Raw genomic sequence first — 21,334 nt, 5'->3', positions numbered from 1 at the left:
TCAGACCTGATTTTCCTGCAGGCTCCCTTAGGCTGGAGCCAGGAGAAGCACCTCGATGGCGTGTAAAGTGCTGGTCTCATTCACACAGTGAACCAGCAGGAATTCTAAATGAACATCAATTCATATGTCTCTTGGTACCAGATTAATCACAGAGTAGTTAGGGTTGGAAAGGACCTTAAGATCACCTAGTTCCACCCCCCAGTCAGTAAATAATCACAACCATTCCCTTCTCACTGCTGCCCTTGTGTGAAGGAAGGCTTGTAGCTGTTTCCAGTGGCTGCCTGAAGAGTCCTACAGCAGAGCTCTCCACTCAGCAGCAGGTTTGAAGCCCACCAGACACCTTTGGCTTTCAGCTGGGTCTAAACCTCCACATTTTAATGGTGGTCGGGATCACCACCAAAGCACTTGATGCGTGTTTACCTTGACACACATTAGCAGCTCCCTGACTTGCTGACCCATAGGATCTGCATTGCCCAAGGAGGCAGCCCCTTGCCAGGCTGAGTGCTGGGGGTCAGCCCTCCGCAGCCCTGCTTGGCGCATCCCTGCACAGCCAGGATTAATCAACACTCCATGACCACAGACCAAGTCACCCCCGGCCATTCCCATGGGATCAGCTTCCCAGCGGGGATTCCTGAAAATAAGCAATCATGGGAGTTCAGCTGGCAGATTTACCAGCTCCTTTGCCTGCATGTTGGAGCGCTTTAGATGATTTATCTGCTCAGAAAAGGATTATTTTTGAGCCTCCCTTTGCCAAAAAACGTAAGCTTTATCAAATGGAAATCAGAATCTATTCTTTGGATCAGCAGCCTGGATCAAAGCTGAGGTGGAAATGAGGTCACAGAAAATGCAGACACTTTCATGAATATTTGCCTTGCTTTTCCTTCAGCTTTACAGCTGAAGGTGTGATCATGAGCACGCCGAGTGCCTCCGCACAGCGCTGCACGCTTCCAGCTCCCGCCGCCAGGAACGCACCCAGGGGGATAAGGAACGGCTTTGTTTGGCTTCTATAATGTATTAGATTGCAAACTACTGAAAAGTTCCATTTCCTTTCTTTCCACTGGTGTTTATAACAGTGAGAGAGGAATAGTCAGATCCAAATCCCTAGTTATCAGCGTCACTTCTAACCCAGAACAGTTTACCCGTGTTCCTCAGGTAGCTCCATGCAGGCGAAGGTAGGATCGCTGGTGGCAGATCTTTGCAATAAAAGAACAACATGTGGAAAAGATGCTTCAGCATTTTGAGGCCTGAGGATAAGAGGAATTTTATATACCTTTATTTCTGGTGATGGCCAAGAGCTGCTTCTCTCTCAACCGGCTGTTCCGGGCAATGTCTGCAAACTCAGAGGTGTCCAAGTAAGGAGTGGCATAAAATTGAGAAGTTTCATCAATACCAAAGCCATCATTTCACCTGAATTTATATGAATGCTATTACCTTGATCTATTGCTTGCCATTTAAACATTTCCTATGTTCCGACTTAAGCTGGCTTTCAGTCTGCCCTGCTAAATCCTCCTAGACTGTGCTACTTTCACACGTTATTCCTGGTACACAGTGTTAGAAAACACATTACCCGAGCATTCAGCTACACTGATGAATGTGATCTAATTTAAAGAAGGCATTAGTGTAACTCATTCCCAGGTGAACAACAGGAATTTTCCTTCTATGAGGCTTCCTGGTCAGAAGCACGTGCACAGTGGTTTATCAAGGGTTTATCTGCCAGCTCATCACCTAATACAAAATCAAAATTCCTCATTGGTTTGACTTTGAATTTTACTATAAGCAAAGCCAGTCATATTCTAAAAGATGTTCCAATGTGTTTGGCTTAACCCCACCCCTGCCTGTAACAGAAGTAAAACTGGCTTCAGCTCCAATGGAGTCTGCAGATTTGGTGATATTACACATTTCCCAGTAGACAGGAGAAGCCCAACAGTTGTTACCTTCCTATGCTGCAAAGCAAGGGGGCTCATGCTTGCAACAACCCCACAACCTCTGGACAGTTTATCCCTTTGACAGGTCAAGTAAGAGGAACCTGCTTTGTGGTTCATGCCAGCAGAGAGCATTGCTCAGGTTCCAGGCAGAGATAATCATCAGCACCAGCTCAGGGGCTGCTCCTGTGGGCTATGAGGTCCATTGCAGGGGGATGTTGATAACAAACCAGAAAGCCAAAGTAAAGACAGGGTCTGCTTTCTGCTCTCTTTCAGACACTGAGGGTCTCACAAACAAGCAAACATCAGCAGTGCCCTGGCCACGTGCCTAAATAGTCCCCAAGCCCCTTTAATGAGTTGATCTTCCAGCCCATTAAGAAGCAAGATCTCCTTCATGTGTGCATGATCTAAGAGCAAGAGAACCTCCTTAAAGAGAGATGCTTGCATAAATACCCCTTTTGAGCCTCTTGGGAAGCTTAGATGAGAGATTTTCCATTTGTGAAGAACCATTTAACACCGGACTATCCAAAAACACTAACTGAATTTGCTTTCCAGCTATCAGCCCATGCTTCTGCTGTGAGCAAGTTTAAGTTAATGCATTAACAAAAACCCTCTTTCTGTAGCAAAGGTCTGTACTGAGGATTAAGATCTCAATTCCAGGTTAGCCCTTAATGACACACACAGAGGAAAGCTTCCCTTCAGCCAGAAGACTACACCCTGCTACAGCAAGACAGAAATAATGATCTTACAGGATTCAATAATACAAAATACAACAAAACCAGCAGAGAAACAACCAAAATCCCACTTGAATCCTAGTTATGGAATTCACTGCATGTAAAGGTATTTTTCAACTGTTTCAAGATGAAAGAGTAAATCTGTTTCTGCCTATATATATAGAAGGGGGTGGTATGATAAATTGGTTTGGGTTGGAAGGGACCTTAAAGCTCATCCAGTCCCAACCTTGAACACTGCCAGGGATGGAGCAGCCACAGCTTCTCTGGGCACCCTGTGCCAGCGCCTCAGCACCCTCACAGGGAAGAGCTTCTGCCTAAGAGCTCAGCTCAGTCTCCCCTCTGGCAGGTTAAAGCCATTCCCCCTTGGCCTATCTCCTGTGCCCTTATGCAGCTGCCCCATCCCTCAGCAACAAGCTTCCCATTGCAGCCCTGATGGCTCCTACTGCCTGTTGGGAGACAAAACTCCTGCTGGCCAGCAACTCCAAGGACATGGAAGCCACCAGTGCCTGGGGTCCCTTCTACCTGACAGATTCTCTACTTTCTTTTACCCACAGGCATTTTAACACTTCTTGCCTCAGTCCTGCAAACACTACAACGTAACGATAGAAAGTTCTGCCTGGTTTTGAAATGTGGGACTAACCTCAGAGGCACAGGTCCACAAACCCACCAGCACAACAGCAAGCACAGCACCATGCAGGGAGGGTCCTTACAGCACAAGCCAGAAGCATCCCACAGCTCTGTAAATCCAACTCCTCATCCTGCCTTGGGCCAGAGGTACCTCTGCTACAAGGGAGGGAAAGCTCTTTCCCCACATGCAGGGACTTCTGGGGAAGCAATCTCAGAGCCTGCAGGGAGAAGCTGGCAGCCTCAGCCTTTTATCATCTCCCTTTCAGCCCAGACCACCCTGACTGATGCTGGAACACAACGCTCTCACACAGGGAATTCCTTGCAGCAGGGAGGTGAGCTTAGGAAAAGGAAAAGGGAAATAAAGCAAAGCTCCTGCCTCTCCCTGCATCCGCCCCACACTCTGATGTTCACCTGTGCAAAGCATGGGAGCAGCTGTTTTCTACTCCAGTCTGCCCAAAACCAAGTATCCAAAGGTCTTGGGTGGAGGAGCCCCATGGCTTTGGATGCAGCTCCATATCCTCCATAGCAGTCAGCTGAACGAGGACAATCTCTCTCTCATATTTCTCCTCCCTGCCTCCATATCTAATAATAATAAAAAGGAATCATGCTAGTGCAGGATTCATTCCCCAGACAATAGCTAGGCAGGCTGTATATTGCTTTATGGCTGTTGACTTGATTTAAAATGCACTCTTAAAACTGAAAGTACAAGTCCTTAAATTTGCAGTAAATGTATAGTTCCAGAGATCTGATTTACTGGTTATGAGCCACCAAAACCCTGCAATTACAATTTATTATACTGTTGACTCCAGCAGCAAAACCTGCAGCATCACTCTGGCGCTGGTAACCATTCCAAACTGGGGAACCTCACACTAATCGTTTAGTCCAGGTCGGTTTGGGTTTGTTTTCTTTCCTTTTTCCCTTTTCTTTAATTGGGCTCTCCAACTCCAGGAGATAACGATGATTCCTCGGTGGTGAGCGGTCACCCCAATGTGTGTGAGATCAAAGCAGTGCAGTCAGTTTGTGCTTTGCTCAGTTCTGAGCTTTTTAGCCTTGCTTGACTCATAACTGCAAAAATTCCCAACTGGCTGGAGGCAGATCATTGCAACAGAAGTCCTGGACCATAAAACACTAAAGCATTAACAGTGAAGAGTACAGCAAAGCAGCAAAGAATACAGATGCTTTTACACAGCTTCTCGCCCATTATCCTGATTTCCTTCTCATTAGCATGGCTTTGTCCTAACTCCCTTGTCTTCAGCAGATCAACCCTCATTTACACGGTACAAGCAAGAGGCACATCAGGCCTCATGCACGAAGGGAACAGCAGGTGTGAAAAAGAGCTGCAAATTCAGGATGCTGAAACTGGACTTCTAAAATCCCAGCCTGGTTTGGGGGACCTTAAAGCTCCTCCAGCTCCAACCCCTGCCATGGGCAGGGACCCCTTCCACTAGAGCAGCTTGCTCCAAGCCCCTGTGTCCAACCTGGCCTTGAACACTGCCAGGGATGGGGCAGCCACAGCTTCTCTGGGCAATGTTCTCTGCATAAATAAAGGCCAGGCACAGGCACAACTGCACAAGCAGACATGGAGTACCCAGGCATGCTAAATCTCTTCCCTATTAACTGATGGAGCAGCACGGCTTTGCTCAAGCCAACACACCTGTCTATCTGCTCCCTCCAGCTTCGCTTTCCACTTTGCCCTTCCTTACCTGCCCCATGCAACACACCTGGTCTCACCTGTAATCAGGAGTTTAACATGAGACTTTCATTACTTAAATGTTTGATGTTGATAAGGTAGAATACGGGCAATTAAGCACAATCCCTGATGAGCTGTTGCAGTGAGCAGCATTGCAAACCAGTGTTACCATTTTACTCACCATGTGAAATAAGACTGGAAGTGTGAGCTGTGGTATGCACGGGGAGAGACAGAGGACAGTGGACAATAAATCAAAGCCCTCATTCAGCACCACTACTGTCCTTCAAGGGTGTTTTCCCTCTACTATCATGTGTGATCTTTTCTTTATTCATTAACATCAGCTGAAGCAGAAAACGTTGCAGCTGCTGGCTAGATAGCAGAGCTGCTGGACACCATCCATGGCTCTTTCCTCTTCCCGTTTGGAAAGCAGTGGCAGAATGCAGCTGCCTGTGTGGCTTTATTTCAGGTTGGAAAATCTCCAAACACAGAGTGGGAAAAAAATGAACATGTTCTAAATCAGAGATGCCTTGAACCAACCCCGCTGGTTTCCAAGAGCCAACGGGTAATGAAAGGCTTCAGACAGGGATCAGACTGTCCATCATTCAGCGACATCTCTAATGGATGGGTCTGAAACTGCACGAGGATGCAAACAGTTCCCCTGTAAATTCTGCAGCATTCCCAAAGTGGGGTTAATACAATCTCCACTTATCCTAAATAAATCCCCTGACCCTTAGACTCTTCATTAGGGACTATAGTGATAGGACAAGGGGTAATGGGTAAAACTTAAACAGGGGAAGTTTAGATTGGATCTAAGGAAGAAGTTCTTCACTGTCAGGGTGGTGAGGCACTGGAATGGGTTGTGAATGCTCCATCCCTGGCGGTGTTCAAGGCCAGGTTGGACAGAGCCTTGGATGAAATGGTTTAGTGTGAGGTGTCCCTGCCCATGGCAGGGGGGTTGGAACTGGATGATCTTAAGGTCCTTTCCAACCCCAACTTTTCTATGATTCTATGATCCGTACCATGCTAAGAAGTCCAAGAGGTCTCTTGGAGCATGGACAGTTGGATGGAGGGATGGATGGATGGATGAAGCTTTGGAGAAACACCCCATCCATTTGCTGTTCCACACCCGAGTGACAAGGAGACAGACAGACAAACACACACCTATTTCACTCCTTATACTTTTGTATAACCAATGTCCTTCAGGAATCCTAGAGCCATTTAGAAATGTTCATACAGCCTGATAATATATTTTTGTCAGTAAATATGACTATATTCTTTCTTTAGGTGGAACATAGAGCTCAAGAGACTTGGCCAAGGTTTTGAGCTGCTTGAGATATACCCAAGCAGTGTGTTTTCCAGGCTGTTTCAATCTTTAGACCACATATACAATTTTAAGCTTACAAGGACTGACTCTTTCGCATAATCATATTAATGATCTTTCTTTAATCCTTGCAGGCATTTTCACAAGCTTGGATCCAAAGCAAGGAAACCGTTGGCACAATCTAGAGGACATAATCAGACTACAAAGCTACACTGTTATGGCAAGCTGTAATTTCAAGCAACCAAGCTAGGGTTATTACTGCGACCGTCGTTACAGAATGCTTATGCAGCACAGCCATGAAGTCAGGGGGATATTTAGATGCAAAGTTACAGCAGGATAACACCCAGAGTAAAGAACAGGCCAAGTACAGAAAACACACTAGAGAGGCAGAGGATATAAATACAGAGCAAAAACCCCATCAAGTGAACTATATTTAATATTGATATTTAACTATGCAGCGTCTCTTCCAGTTGTCCCTCTGCATATGCAGCTCGGTTTAGCATTGGCAGGTTCTCTTTTCAGTAGCAGAAAGAGATAAAGTTGTTCCAAAAGTTTTAGTAAAACCTATGGTGCAGGAGAACCGAAGGAGACATTCCTAGAAAGAGAGAGGAAGGGGAAGGCAGAAAGAAAGAGCAAAGGAGAAAAAGGAGACATAAAGAGAGAGAGAAGAAAGGGATTTAAAAAAGAAAGAGGGAGCAGGAGGAATGTTTTCACATTGGCCTATCTGCAGCCAGCTTGCTTTTGACTTTCATACTCTATTTAAAAATACAAAATTGGGAGCATTGAAGAAGAGCTCCCAAATTAGCTTTTTAATAGAGATCGGAAGTTAAAAGGGGGCCGAGTCATAGGGGAAAAGCTATTCCCAGTCCCAGCCAGACCAGAGCCAGCCAGGAGCAGGGCTGGAGCACGGCTGTGCTGAGGAGAGGCTGTGAGCTTTGTGGACTGATGCCACCGTAAATCACAGACAAACCTCTGGTACCAGGACAAGCCTTCTGGTACTGCTGCTTCTGGTTTTGCTTTCCTCTGAGCATCCACAAGAGGAAAGGAGCAAGCAGAGACAGGAGAAGTGCTCTCCAGGGGAAAGCAGACCTGAGGACATCTAATAAAGGATGCTTTGATTTGCTTAAATTCACACAGCCGCTGGAAGTTTCTCCGAGAAGTTTTGGGATTCACTTTGCACAAAACTACCCGTGTGTCCAGTGTACAGCTATTAGGATCCGCACTGTAAAGATCACAATAGGTTGTGTTTGCTGATGCAAAACCGCAACTCATTGCCTTGCCGCAGGCACTGTGGTGCAGGTTACACACACTGCTGGGGGAAACTGGTTTGGGGAAGGCTTACCCGGCGCCCGGCACTTGGGAATCGGGGTTAGACCTCCATTAACTGCATTGAGTTATGAGGGATTAGACAACGCTGAGGCACTGAACCAGGACCCGTCCCCCTCCAGGGTCACCCGCTGGAGACGTGGGGTGGGAGGGGAGCCCCGGCCCGGCCCCTCCCCGCGGAGCTGTCCGCGCCCGCGGTGCTGATCGCCGCCGCGCCCGCGCACTCTGCGCCGCCCGCGCTCCCGGCAGCCGCATGGCAGCGGAGGCGCTCGGCGGGCGGCCGCGGCCGGCAGCGCCCTGCGGAGGTGAGGAGGGGACCGGGAGGGGACCGGCACCGGGGGGGGGGGGGGACGACACTGACCGGACTCGGGCTGGGGGCACCGACCCCCGGGATCGTCACCTGCGGGCGGGGAGGAGGCACCGGGGCAGCGAGGGACAGGAGCGGAGCCCCCGCCCGCTCGTCCCCCGCACCCCGCTCCGCCCCCGGCGCCTCCCCGTCCCCGTCCGACGGCCACCCCGAGCCCTGCAGCCCCTGAACTCCCGTATTAAAGTGTCGCCCGGAGCCGCGGAAGGACGCGAGGCAATGGCGAGGCTGCCGCGCTCCGCTCTCTCATGTAGGTATTTGCTTTACTTTATGGAAGTCGCGAACTATCGCGGCAGCGCATCAGCCATTGCCGGGGGCTGCCCGGCAGAGCAGGGCAGGACTGGCTGGATCCCGTTTGGGCGCATAATGATTTACTACACGGGGACCGCCGGCAAACAGATAAAAGAGCAAGAAAGCCAAGGTCTTGAAGCGGGGAGAGTCCAACTTCTGGCTGTGGATACAGAGGGATGGTGCTAGGGTGGTGTGGAGACAGCACTGCCATGGGCTGCTGAGGGGCATGGCAAGCAAGAATGGCAGGATGAGGGGGAAAGGGGCAGCTCTGGGAAAGGAGACAGGGAAAGATCGGTTTAGGTCTGGCTTATTTATTTTTACTCCTGAGCGTTGCCTCCTGCCTGGTGTAGGTGTTGGCTGTAGGTTTGTGATGCTGAGGGAATGGCTCATTTTCTTGCCCAGAAGGGACATCTGCGTGGTCCCCACACGCCAGGGACACACCGGGAGCTCCAGGAGGGACCCGTGAAGTTCATCCTCTACTTCTCCCCCCCTTCATCCCCCCTTGCCACTGCTGTCACATTAGCATGCAGGGTAGGCTCTGGTGCCTCCATTTGCCGGTGTCTCTGTTAGCTCACGCCGCCGTTCCTCGGTCTCGCTTCACACACAGCCTGTCTCCCCGGGACCAGCCTGGACCTGTCTCCTGGCTGCATCCAGCCGAGCAGATCTCCGGGACCCGGTGCCGGAGCTGCTGGGTTCAGCAGTGAGCAAAGCTCCGAGCCGTGCTGGAAGGGGAGGGCGCAAAGCGAAGCAAGCTCAGGCGAGAGAGGCAGGGAGAGACTCCGTCGCGGCAGTAATGAGGGAGAAGCTGTTTAGTCATCTCTCTATATATACTTTCACAATGATGATCACATTTACTGATTGCTTCTGACTTCATTTGGAGAGGGAGTCAAGAGGCAGGCAGAAAGGTTCACCTTTTATCCTGAGGAGTGCCTGCTTCCCCTTCCTTCCAGTTCCCCAGATTCAGCCCGACTCTGGGCACTGGGAGCATCTTTCCTGCCAGGTAAGGCATCGCTGAGAGCTGGAGATGCAAGATGGGGCTCTTCGGGCTGTCTATGAGGGAGGGCAGAAGTTTGCATGCATTTATCCTAAGCCTGTTGCTTTTGCTCCTAAACCTCTCCAATGGACTGAGGGAGTGAACATGTTGTGGAAAGTTTTATTATCTGATGTGATTGTGAAGGGAAAGGAGTATGTGACTGACAGAGAAGAGGAAGCTTTGGCTGATGCATTTTGCTTTAAAGCAAATACATCTTTGCTGCCTGAGCCTGACCCAACAAGGACAGGGAAGGAGAGAATGGATGATCTCAAGGCTCTTTGCTCCCATTAACAGTGCCTCACCAAGAAACTCACAGCATATTTATTGGCTGTGTTTTAAATCATCCCTATCTACTTGTAGAGAGGGAAACACTCAAGATTTTTGTTCTGTTCCTGCTTTCATGAGACTACAAAGACACATCTATTAAGTACGGCACTGCCATGGGAGCTGACAGGGTAAGGAGCCAGCAGTTATTCCTTGACCCTTTAGGTGAAGCGAGAGAACTGTGTCCCCAAAGTTTTCCTCCAGAGCTTCACTGACCTCGCCAGGTTTTTGTTGGAGACTGGGATGATCCCTGGTGCCCTCGAACTGCCTGCAGCACCGACAGCCTGCGGGAGCCAGGGTGGGCAGGGGGGGCTCGATGGTGCTGGGACTCCATTGAGGGGTTCAGGGGCTCACGCCAGAGGCTCCTTTATCAAATCTGCTTTCACCTTGGCACTGGCCTTGTAATTACCTAAAGAAAATTGATTCTTTTCTCTATAGATGCTTACTTTCTTAAATCAGACAGAGGCAAATTACTTTATTTCATGTACCAGGTCTTCTAAATGTCATCAGCAGGGAGCCCAGCCTCTGTTAACTAGTTCCTTTCAAATTACATGCAGAAATTATGGTAATTAAAATTAGAAATATGTGTGCAGCTAAATATATGCTGCTTAGAATTGAATTGTGTCTGTTTGCTCAGCGAGATGAAGACTCTGTCGACTCTACAGTAGATTCTGAGCCCGGGCAATTGCTTTGCAGCCTAAAAAGACTGTTAGCAGTCACCAAACCCCAGAATCCATGCCAGAAAAGGAGGATTCTTTCCAGGTTCTGTAGATAAACCAGTTACTTAGTTTGCACTGCTCTGAATTACAAATCCAGCCCTATCTGTCTCTTCATTTTCCATCTCTTACTTTGGGAAGGGATGGAGCTCCAAGGACTCGTGGACAAGAAGCAAAACCTCTGTGACAGGGGATATCATAAGTCTTCTCCCTCTCAGTCCTTCAGACAGTTTATAGCTGGAAAAGACTCTCTTCTTGTGTGTTTTGAGAAGCAAATGGGACAGATTTAACACAACTTTGAAAACTAAACTGTGCCCACTATGCTCCTTAACCAGCTGCATTTCTTGCTCACAGAGAAATGGGAACTAAACTTCCCCAGAAGAATACCTCTCTCTTTCTCTTTTGTTTTAATCTCCTGTCCACTTCATAGCCAAGATATTTATAGCTTCCCTACATACCCTGCCAGCATGGAAGGACCCATTTTATCTTTAAAAATTGATTTAAAAGCGTGCAAGTCACTTATGAGTTACCAGTGCTTTATTAGAACAATTATATGTGAAGTATTTATAGTGCCTCCGCAGCTAATGTAGGTAACCTGGAATTTACAACCCAAGTTCTAGAAGTACAGGAGAGGTTTCTAACGAGGCTCCTCTGAGAAATCAGGGGAGATGAGGATCCAGTGCACTGCTGCTGGTCAGGTCACTCTACATCGCCAATCAGTCCTGGTGGAACGACTGGTGGTGTCACTAATGGAAATGAAAAAGTAGCCAAGACAGTTTACCAGCTGAGGAAACAGGAACAGGATGCATTACGTTGGTCTCTTGATTATTTGCCTCTAGATATTTGGTGATTAATGAATAAAATGGTGCTCATTTTGCTGCCACATGTTTTTTTTGCAAGCCCTGTTCTTAATGCTGGGTTTCCTAAAAGTTCAAAGATCCTTCACTGCTGGTATAAGAAACCAGCAGCTCTGCTCAGAGCCACAAGAGACTGCCTTTCAGCTAAAGACTGGGGCACCGTTTCAAAGTCGTGTAGAGAAAGTTTGCAGTGCTCAGCCTCTTCCCTGCACAGATGGAGGAGCCTGGTCTCCAGGGCTGTCAGTCTGGCACTCTAACGCAATAAATCCCCTCTTCAGGGGGAGAGAAAAAGTGCTGCATAGAAACATTGAACAATTCTTCATAGGGAGATACTGCATTCTCTTTGCTCCAGTGTTGTGTGTATAAGCAAAGTGTCTCCTTGGGATACGCCTCACTATGGATTATTACACGTTTCGTAATTACAAAACCTCTTCCAGCAGCAGTAAGATGCTTGCACGAGGGACTGCAATTGTCCTTTAGATAGTAAAATTGCACAGAAAGATATTCCACATTAAGGTGATGAATGTTAATGTGCCTTGAAGAGGAAGAGTGTTTCTGTGAGCAGTTTAGTCATTTTCACCACAGATTGATTCCATCATTTTTTATTCAGTATTTTGATGGCCTGTTGGAATCAATAATGCTGCAGCATTACTGGCTGGAATGGCAGCTTTCATATAATTAAAAACTTCAGAGTAAAACTGCCTAACAGGATACAATTAAGCTTCAAAGGCCTAAGTCAGTGGAATCAATGGAATTTCCATTGATAAATCGACTTTTGATAGGGCCCCAAACGCATCTTCTGTGATACCTTTCTCTCCAGATAATGTTATGGTGGAGTTAGAAAAACATAAGGGAAGTGAGAGTAAGTACAAGTTAAACAAGAACTTAAATATTGCAAGAACTCTGATCAATAAGAAAGAGAAAATTCAGGGCTAGATCAGAACCACAGTAACTACTCTAAATTCAAGAGCATGTTGGCTGACGATTTGGACAACTTGAGGTATTGTTCATCTAAAAATCAAGAGTGCAGTGAACATATTTCAACCTAATAGTCTTTCAGTTCTTCAGCTGAAGGACTTCTGCCTCTGTTAGCTAGGAAATAATCCAGGTATCTTCCTGATGGGAGAAAGCTGTCCAACTCTGGAGGCTTCCCTCATCCTGATGTTCTTGGTATTCAGGTAGCAGCTTAATCCATCAGCTTGCACACCTGGGATTCACACTGACTGTTGCTCAGGTATTTGGAGCAACGCTACCCTGAATTTTCCTCTGAGCCAGGGGATGGATGCAATATTTCACAAGAGTAAAACCCATCTCTAAATAAAAGACACCAGCAAAACACTGCTGCTGAGGCCAGGTCTTCAGCTAAAGATGGAAGAAAAGTAATGAAAACCAGAGGAGCTTTTCAATTTCTTTCAGCTGGAAATGTTCTTAGTGCAAAATCCCTTATGTATTGAGCTGTCCTAGGACTGGAAACCCAGCTCAGTCCACTCATGGCTTTTGCTGGCATACAAGCTCCTTGGCTGAACTGCAGGCTGATTTCACTGGAGTTCTCAGCTCTTTCTTGACAGCTGTAGTTAACTGATGAGCACAGGAGGCTTACACCTGGGGAATTATGGATTAGTCTTGTTTGTGAGGAAGCAAATATAAATTAGTGTGTTTATGCTACTTTTAAAATGCTTTTAATGAGGAATCATTTGCTATTCAAAATTTCAATCTATAATAATGCCATAACCCTGAAGAGCTGATTATCCTGTGCCTTAACATCATCCTTCAAGTGGGAGATATGGGCAAGCCACTTGTTTAAACTCCTTGCGTACGTACCCTTAACACAATGGGGCAAGACACCTTTCTTGACTGTGCTGTGTTTTTATTCTGTTCTCTGTTGTAGATGGAACTGATCTGACTTCCAACAGGTCTCAGGAGCAGCCTAACCATCTTCTCCAGTAACAAGGCCTGGGGTCATCATGGCAGCAGGAGTAGCAGCATGGCTGCCCTTTGCCAGGGCAGCCGCCATAGGATGGATGCCAGTGGCCAACTGTCCTATGCCACTGGCTCCAACGGAGAAAAACAAGAGGCAGGATGAGCTGATCATTCTCAATGTGAGTGGCAGGCGTTTCCAGACCTGGAGGACTACACTGGAGAGATACCCGGACACTCTCCTGGGTAGCACCGAGAAGGAGTTCTTCTTCAATGAAGACACTAAGGAGTACTTCTTTGACCGGGACCCTGAGGTCTTTAGGTGCATCTTGAATTTTTATAGAACTGGCAAGCTGCACTACCCCAGGTACGAGTGCATCTCTGCTTACGACGAAGAGCTTGCCTTCTATGGGATCCTCCCTGAAATCATTGGGGACTGCTGCTATGAAGAGTACAAAGACAGAAAGCGGGAGAACGCGGAGCGGCTGATGGATGACAATGACTCTGAAAACAACCAAGAAGGGTCCATGCCATCCCTGAGCTTCCGGCAGACCATGTGGCGAGCCTTCGAGAACCCCCACACCAGCACCTTAGCCTTAGTCTTTTACTATGTCACCGGTTTCTTTATTGCTGTCTCTGTAATCACTAATGTCGTGGAAACTGTCCCTTGTGGCACGGTGCCTGGAAACAAGGAGCTTCCATGTGGGGAAAGATACGCTGTGGCTTTCTTTTGCTTGGACACAGCTTGTGTGATGATTTTCACAGTTGAGTATCTGTTGAGACTCTTTGCGGCCCCAAGTCGCTACAGATTCATTAGAAGTGTGATGAGCATCATCGACGTGGTGGCCATCATGCCGTACTACATTGGCTTGGTGATGACCAACAACGAGGATGTCAGCGGAGCCTTTGTGACATTAAGGGTTTTCAGGGTTTTCAGGATTTTCAAGTTCTCTCGCCATTCCCAAGGCTTAAGAATCTTGGGCTACACTTTGAAGAGCTGTGCCTCCGAGCTTGGCTTTCTCCTCTTTTCCCTCACTATGGCAATCATCATCTTTGCAACTGTGATGTTTTATGCAGAGAAAGGGTCCTCAGCAAGCAAATTCACCAGTATTCCTGCTTCCTTTTGGTACACTATTGTAACCATGACAACACTGGGGTGAGTATTACTTCTTCTTTCACTGAGCAGCAGGCGAGCATGTACTAGGAGCTTGACTTCAGTTACTCTTAAGCTTTTTCCTGGGTGCATGTTTGAAAAGGGGCTGGAACTGTTAAGGGCTTGTTTGTTCTTTGCCTTACAACTTCTGCAATTTATGCTTATGTGAAGTTGTGTAAAACAGAAAAAGCACTTACACCCACTTGACAAATGCTTGGCACAATGGAAATGAGTGCAGGAGGAGCAAGGCTGTGGAGTAGCAGGTCCTGTTTCACACTCCTTCTGCAGGAGAGAAAAGTTAACATGAGTGCAAGGGACCTGTCAGGTAGAGTTTATGGGTTTTCAGGCATTCATTTGAGCCACACGTTTTACACAGAGTTGCTGATGTGTGTGTTGTCTCTCTTCGTGATGTTGGTCATTTTTTCTTCACTTGACGTGCCAGGAGCTATACATTTCCAATGGATATTGTGGGCCTCTCTACTGAAAATACTCCATGATTTCCAGGACATGTTTAGTACTTAACTGAGCAGGATACGGGCTTCCTGTCTGTGTTTAGCTGCGAGTTTAAAGAAACAATATGCATATGCTGTTGCAGTAGAATTTGAAGCATTCCCATGGACAGGTACAAAGATAATGATATCAAAGCAAGGGGAATGTAGCCTGGAGGGCACATTTTCCCCCTATATTTCATTTCCGTCTTACAGATGTTTCTACTGAGATTATAGATTGGAGCTTCTGTTGCTCTGAACTAAAACCTTGGTAAGCAGAATGACCAAGCCCTCACCCTCATGGGGTTATATAAAATCAAGTTGGCATCACTGGCTGCTGCTTCAGGCGGGTCCAAAGTCAGGATCAAATGCAATCTCTTAATTCCACACACCAGAACAATACACTAAGTTCACAGTTACTTTGCAGGGAGTTTTGCCACTGGAGATTCACACAGTTTAATATTCAGTTGTAGACAATTGTTGTAATGTGGTGATCGCTTTTTCTCTAAACTGCTTTTGATTTTAACCACTTCCCTGGGCTTGTTCTACATGACCAGGCTTGCAGTAGCACTTTTCAATTATTAAAATCATAATTCAGCTCTCAGAAAGGAGCAGAATCTGACATATGACAACTGCAGGCCTGAATTTCTTCATTAAGTGAAGATGTAGAACACGTCTGTCATAGTCACTAAAAAAGACCCCATTTTTCCTCCTTTTTATCATCTGAGCAAAGTTTGCATGTTCAATATGGCAAAAGCTGAGTTCCTTACCTGGGAAAAGTGCTTGGTTAGAAATGGAAGCTGGGCTTTGGATCCCAGCATGCCCCAACCTGCTGTTTCACATTCTTACTGGCCCATACTGGTCAGTTCCCACCCTCCCATCCCCATCGCTGTATCTGAGCAGCTTCAGAGGGACACCTGTGCTGGGTGGATTGTTCACATCTTCTCTATGAGAGGGAAATGCATGAAAACACAGCTCTGTTTTCTGGTTTCTGTTTAATAATGATGGCACCTATCTTTGTATGTGCACACACTTCTGGACATTCACATGTATGTTGCTTTATATTAGTGATGGGAGAGTCTTGTTCTCTTTCCCTTCCTTTCTGAACACATGGATGGACAAACCAGAGTGCTTCTGAGGACTTGAAAGTGTTCTCAATCTGTTGTAATCACAGAAGTTAGAGATGAACGAGTGCTATAAATGAGTTGACAAGGATTTTAAAAATGAGATGTTTAACCATGGCTTTGTAAGAGTTCACTGGAAAGGGACCTATAACATGCTGTGAAAGCCTTAAAGCTTTAACTTCTGGTATTACTGATTTGGGGTTTTTCCTGCAGGATTTTAATTAAAGTAGGTGTCTAGAAAATAGGCTAAGTTTAGTGTCAAATCACAGGCTCACATGCAACTCTGAAACCTCAATAAGAGCAGACCCAAAAGAGGCCCTGTGCCCTCTGACATCACCCATCTGCCCACAGTAGGTACCCATCACTCCCTTATTGAAGCACCCAAAGCCAAACGCTCTCCACTGGCTCACTCAAAACCTCTGCCAGAAAGAGGAGCTGCTGCTAAGAGGCACAAAAACCTAATTCCTGCCAGACAAGCATCACAGGGCCCCCGCCAGACCCCTCCTTGGAGAGGCACTTTGTGGAGCCAGAGGGATGGTGCTGGGGTCCCAAGGTACCGACGGTGCCAGCTCCAGCCCCTGGCTCGCGCAGCAGCTCTCACCCACTGCTTGGCACCACAGCACAGAAACTCCTGAGCTAGAAATGAAACTTTTGGCCTCAGGTCATCCCAGCTTCTCACTCCCACCACTGGAGTGGGTGGTTAACACCTCCTGCCCCCCTCCACTTCCCCATAAACCCTTCCAGCTTTGACAAACTGTCATTTTCACACAATATTTCAGATACGTCTCTCTTCAGAAGTCATTTCAATATCTTTGGAAGGATCCTGTTACTTACTAATGAGAGTTCTGGCAATTCCTATCCCACAGACCTTGCCAAAAAAGCAGCCAAAGTCTCCAACATGCTTCTTAATAGTTGGTGGTTGCCAGTTCGCTGCTTGTGCTTCAGCAACACTCAGAGCTTTTATGAGTATCTTAAATATTACCATTTGCCATAAAACTCCAGCCAGCATTTCAAACAAGAAACTAGAAAGCACAATGGGGTTTAACTCAAATCTCTACACATATATATGTATTTTTTGTTTTAAACACTGAAAATGCTGAAATCCAGATAAGTGAATGTTTCCCTGGCACTGGAATTCCACCATTGCTTGTGGCAAGGTAACTTTTCCCATTTATTAAGACACTCAAAAATTACCTCTGCTTAGGCAAAAGTTTACTCACCACAACCAACCAAGGCTAGCATTAGGAAACCAATAACTCTCCTACTGTTCCGTACATCACTTGCTGTTATTCCAAGTCCCTCGGTATCTTTAGGATACAACTGAATTTCCAGCTTGATCCAGAAATGAAAAGCAATAAAAACGCTTTTCTTCTTGAAGGTGAAGCACTGTATAAAATAGATTAAGAGCTGCTTTTGGTGGGGTTACAATGCAAATCGGTCTGGAGAATTCCAGGCTGACTTGCAAGCTCCTTAGGCAGTTAACAACCCAAGGAGATGGGTACAAGAATTATTCTGGAATGGGAAACAAAGCAAAAGAATTAAATTATACTGACCGTGCATCTCTGATCCCTCTGCTGTGCTCGTCAGCCCTGCTTTATCAGAGGCTGGTTTTAATTTAGCATTTAAATTTTGCTCAGGAGGTTTTCTAATGAAAGCATTATTCTTGGGTGCATCTTAAATCAATCCAAATTACCGAAACAACTATTCCAAATTAATTCAAAATCAGCTACCCTATCCATGCAGAAACACGTTTCTCCAGAGGCCAACAGCTACCCAGCTTCTCTCTTGCCCTTGTCCAAACCACCAAGACAATAAATATTAGCTCTGCCAGCCCGTTCTATGTTCTGTAGGAGGTTTTGACCCCCAGGACCCTCCATCTCAGCCACTCAGGGGCACAGTGCTGGTTCACATCGTTCACATTCACATCCCTGTCTTGGGGTCTCCAGCTAACCTGCTACGCAAGAGCCACCAGCTTTACATCTGTATGGAGGCAGTTTAATTATCATGCATTTTGTTACCTTGCCACCAATGTGTTGGTTTAATTTGCTTCTCAACAGCCTGTGGTTGTGGATGGGGCAGCCTCTTGTTTCACTGCTCGCCAGCACACATCAAACCACGGCTGCTGTACGAGACCTCCCTCCCACTACTGAGCCCCACGCTGGTTTTGCTCCGAGCATGTATTTTTCTAAGCTTTTTATAGCTGTTTCCATTTCACCTGACAACAGCAGTATGTTCCAGGCCCTTGGGCAGTGTCTGCAACCTTGCAGTGTAGGCAGCAAAGTGTACTTGTGAAAACCTGAGCGCCACATCCACCTGCTCCATCCCGGGACATGGAGATGCTCCAATGTTCCAGCAGAGCTGGAGTACACTGGAGCAGACACCAGCGTCCCCATCCCCACCAGGAACAGCCTTGAAAAAGGTGAGATATGCAGTAGATCCAAAGGGAATCATCACTGAGCTCTTGGGCCATTTGTGCCAAGAAACCAGCAGTACCATGGACCAAGGAGCAGAGGCTGTTGATGGAGTTTGTGCTGGTTGGAGCTTAGGGATAAGCTGTGTGGTTTTCCAGTGCCTAATGGAGGCTGAGTGCCCTCGGAGTGGTCCTGGGAGAATCTGTCCTCTGTCTGACTGTCCCCTTTACATTTGCAAGAACATAATGGTTTCAAGAGCACTGTTCCTCTCTCAGATTCAGCTGTGCTGGTCAGTGAGTGTGAAAGACACACATCAGTGCATTTGGACAACGCAGTCCTATCACTATAATTCCTTTAAGGAATCAGGTTAATGCTAGGAAGTCAATAAAGCAGACGTGCTGGCCTGGTTATGTCAACAGCCCAAACTGGAGCAAGATCTGAAATTCCTTGTAGCTTTTATTAGCCGAGTGCTGAGAGAACAGGGAGTTGGGATCTATTTTGGTTTGTCTTGGCTCAAGCAGGTACCCTGTGGTTCTGCAAACTGTGGGTCAGAGGGAGGACAAGAGGACTGACGCTGGATCAACCCCTCTGCAAGAAGCATCATTGTTTTGCTTATTTCTTGACCTTTCTTATTTATGGGTATCTGATCATGGACAAGAAAGGGGATGAAGCAGTGAAATAGCACATGAAATACCTGCTGCCAAACTGCTGACAGCTGAACTGGCATGAAGTTACTGAATACTGACCATGCTTCTCGCAAAGGCTGCCAGGTACTGCATGAACAGAGAGCTCTCAGCAGTTACTCCTCAATGCAAAGTCCTGAAAGCACTCGAGCTGATAGTAACCTTCATTCCCTCCTTCCTGCAAACTCAGAGGAGTCTGCAAAGTAAGGAAAATAATAAATCATCTCTGGAGCGCTGCCATTCCCGGGTTCTCTGGGAAGATTGCTGTTTGGCTCCGTAATCATATTGTGTGTGTCACTACTTCCGTAACTGCCATTAAACTGAATGTGAAAAGCTGCTTTAATAGAAACACTACTTTGCATATTTAACATCGGCGATGAGAAGAGGGGTGAGATGTGGGATATTTCCTTGGCCTCTCGCCATTTCCCACACAGTCAACAATTCCGAAATCCAGAGGCCAAAGAACAGCTTGAATTTAATATAAAGTCCAATCAAACAATGAACTGATGGAGCTACACAAAGAAGCCATTTTCTTGAGCTTGCATTCCCTTGACTCCAGTTTCATGTTACACAAAATGTGTTATCAATTCTCTTCTCCTAATGGATTTACAGATGCTGTGTACAAAATGTCTTTGTATCAGAAACTACAGGAGGAACCTTTTCCCTTCGCTATCCCAGTGTAAATCTCAGGCAAGCATCTCATCTTTGAGATATCTGCATTCACCAGAGCTGCAGAAGTGTTAAAATACATTTATTCATTCTCAGAGCAAAGGGATATTTTTCTCTCTTAAAGCAAACAATGATCTGTCCTTAATGCTTTCTGAGGCTTTGGATATGTGTAGCGACTGCATGTACGGGCAAACACGCTGTTCTGAATGCGCAAGGCAAAATAACCTTCCTTTTGGGTAAGCTCGTCGTGTGAGAAGTGAATTATTTTGAATAAGGCCAAGTAATGATACTGGCTAAAACCGTAGCGTGGCTGCTAAATTTACCAGTGGAAGCCCTGGCAGGGATGCATCTATAGCAACTGATTTACAAATTCTTTCTAAGCTCCTCTTTCTAGTTTTTTTTAACTCCCTTTCTTTCTCGCGTGCATCACAGTGAGTGCCTGAGAAAGAGAGATTAAAGATAACATTGTGTTTCACTGGAGATGAAGGGAAGTGATTGGCGTGCTGAATGGATCGGAGCTATTTTTAGTCTTATAAAATGATAATTTCATAACAGCGCTGACCCAGTAAAAGTAATTAGTTTAGAGAGATTGGCTGAAAAGAAGGGACAGAATAGCCGGTGTCAGTGGGAAAGCAGGGAAAGGGGAGGTGAAGGTAAAGGCCCTGCAACAAATTAGCCAAAGCTAATTACATCTCGCAGCTGATTACAGCCTGTACAGTTAGAATCAGTGTCCAGTGTGAATTCTGAGCGATGCGGGTCTCCGCACCCCCACAGCCGGAGGTTGATCCTATACCCAGGCACTGCCAGCACCCATCTCACCCATCACGGTGACATCTGCACATCACATCCTCACCCAGACTCTCCTGCCTGGCATGGAGCATGGGGCATCGAAAATACAAAACTAGGCTCCTGCCCCACTATAATATAGGAAAACAACATGAGATGTTCTTACTGCAGTTTCTTAAGGAAGCTTAAGGGTCTAGTGGAAGGTGTTCCAGCCCGTGGCAAGGGGGTGGAACCGGATGAACTTTAAGGTCCCTTCAACACAAACCGTTCTGTGATTCTGTGATCTGTGGATTCTGCACGGCTGAAGCCAGAATGGGGGAATACATGTGACCAAACCCAGCTTATTTCTAGGCTGTAGAGTGTTCCAGGCACTGTAATGCAATCACCTCTGTAAAACAATGAAACAAAAAATAGAGCGAAAGTGGGAGATAACCAGAGAAGCTTTCCTCACTGCAAACCAGCATTCTTCCCTGCCACCCATCACGCTTACAGCTGTGCTGAAGGACCAGGAGGACAGGCAGGGTTCAGCCAAGCTCTGCCTTCTGGACATGCAGTGCCTACACAAACAGATTGTGCCTATTTAACTGTTTACCATTGCTACATTAGAGCACATTCAAGGGCTGTAATTCACCTCTTAAAGTTACAAGTAAGTGTGGAAGAGTTATTTTAAAATCAATATCTAACAGAATGCCATTGTTCCAACATTAAAACCTGCTGGGAAATTACTGGGAGGCATGTGGCAAGTCAAATCACTGTGTGCCAGGGGAGGAAACAATTCATTACTCCTTTAAAAGGTGCAAGTCTTCACTGGCTTTCATTCTGGTTGGAAATGAAGCTGGAGCATCTGGCTCTTTCTTTCCCTCATTCTTTCATGATTTCCCTTGTTTGTTCTGGCTCT

General features: G+C 46.6%; 2 protein-coding genes across 8 annotated transcripts in view; both read left to right on the top strand.

Moving 5' to 3' along the window:
- The window catches only part of RHOC (ras homolog family member C), a 421,559-nt gene that overhangs the window by 257,211 nt on the left and 143,014 nt on the right, over positions 1–21,334 (top strand). The gene's annotated exons all lie outside the window — the stretch shown is intronic.
- Positions 7,796–21,334, top strand: part of KCND3 (potassium voltage-gated channel subfamily D member 3) — a 121,438-nt gene continuing 107,899 nt past the window's right edge. Inside the window, exons 1-3 of one of the 6 annotated variants that reach the window (XM_062626580.1) lie at positions 7,858–7,925; positions 9,226–9,275; positions 13,094–14,278. In XM_062626580.1, the coding sequence (XP_062482564.1) occupies positions 13,170–14,278 (1,109 nt within the window). In that variant the 5' untranslated portion in view covers positions 7,858–7,925; positions 9,226–9,275; positions 13,094–13,169. Of the gene's footprint in view, positions 7,926–8,041; positions 8,235–9,225; positions 9,276–13,093; positions 14,279–21,334 lie in introns of those variants that run through there. The other 5 variants (XM_062626582.1, XM_062626576.1, XM_062626581.1 and 2 more) reach the window with 5 other exon arrangements.

This window comes from Pezoporus occidentalis, unplaced genomic scaffold (assembly GCF_034315485.1).
Source record: "Pezoporus occidentalis ecotype Australia unplaced genomic scaffold, CSIRO_AGI_Poc_V1 ctg294, whole genome shotgun sequence".
NCBI lineage: Eukaryota > Metazoa > Chordata > Aves > Psittaciformes > Psittacidae > Pezoporus > Pezoporus occidentalis.
The sequence above is the reverse complement of the archived record's forward strand: the minus strand, read 5'-3'. Positions and strand labels throughout refer to the sequence as shown.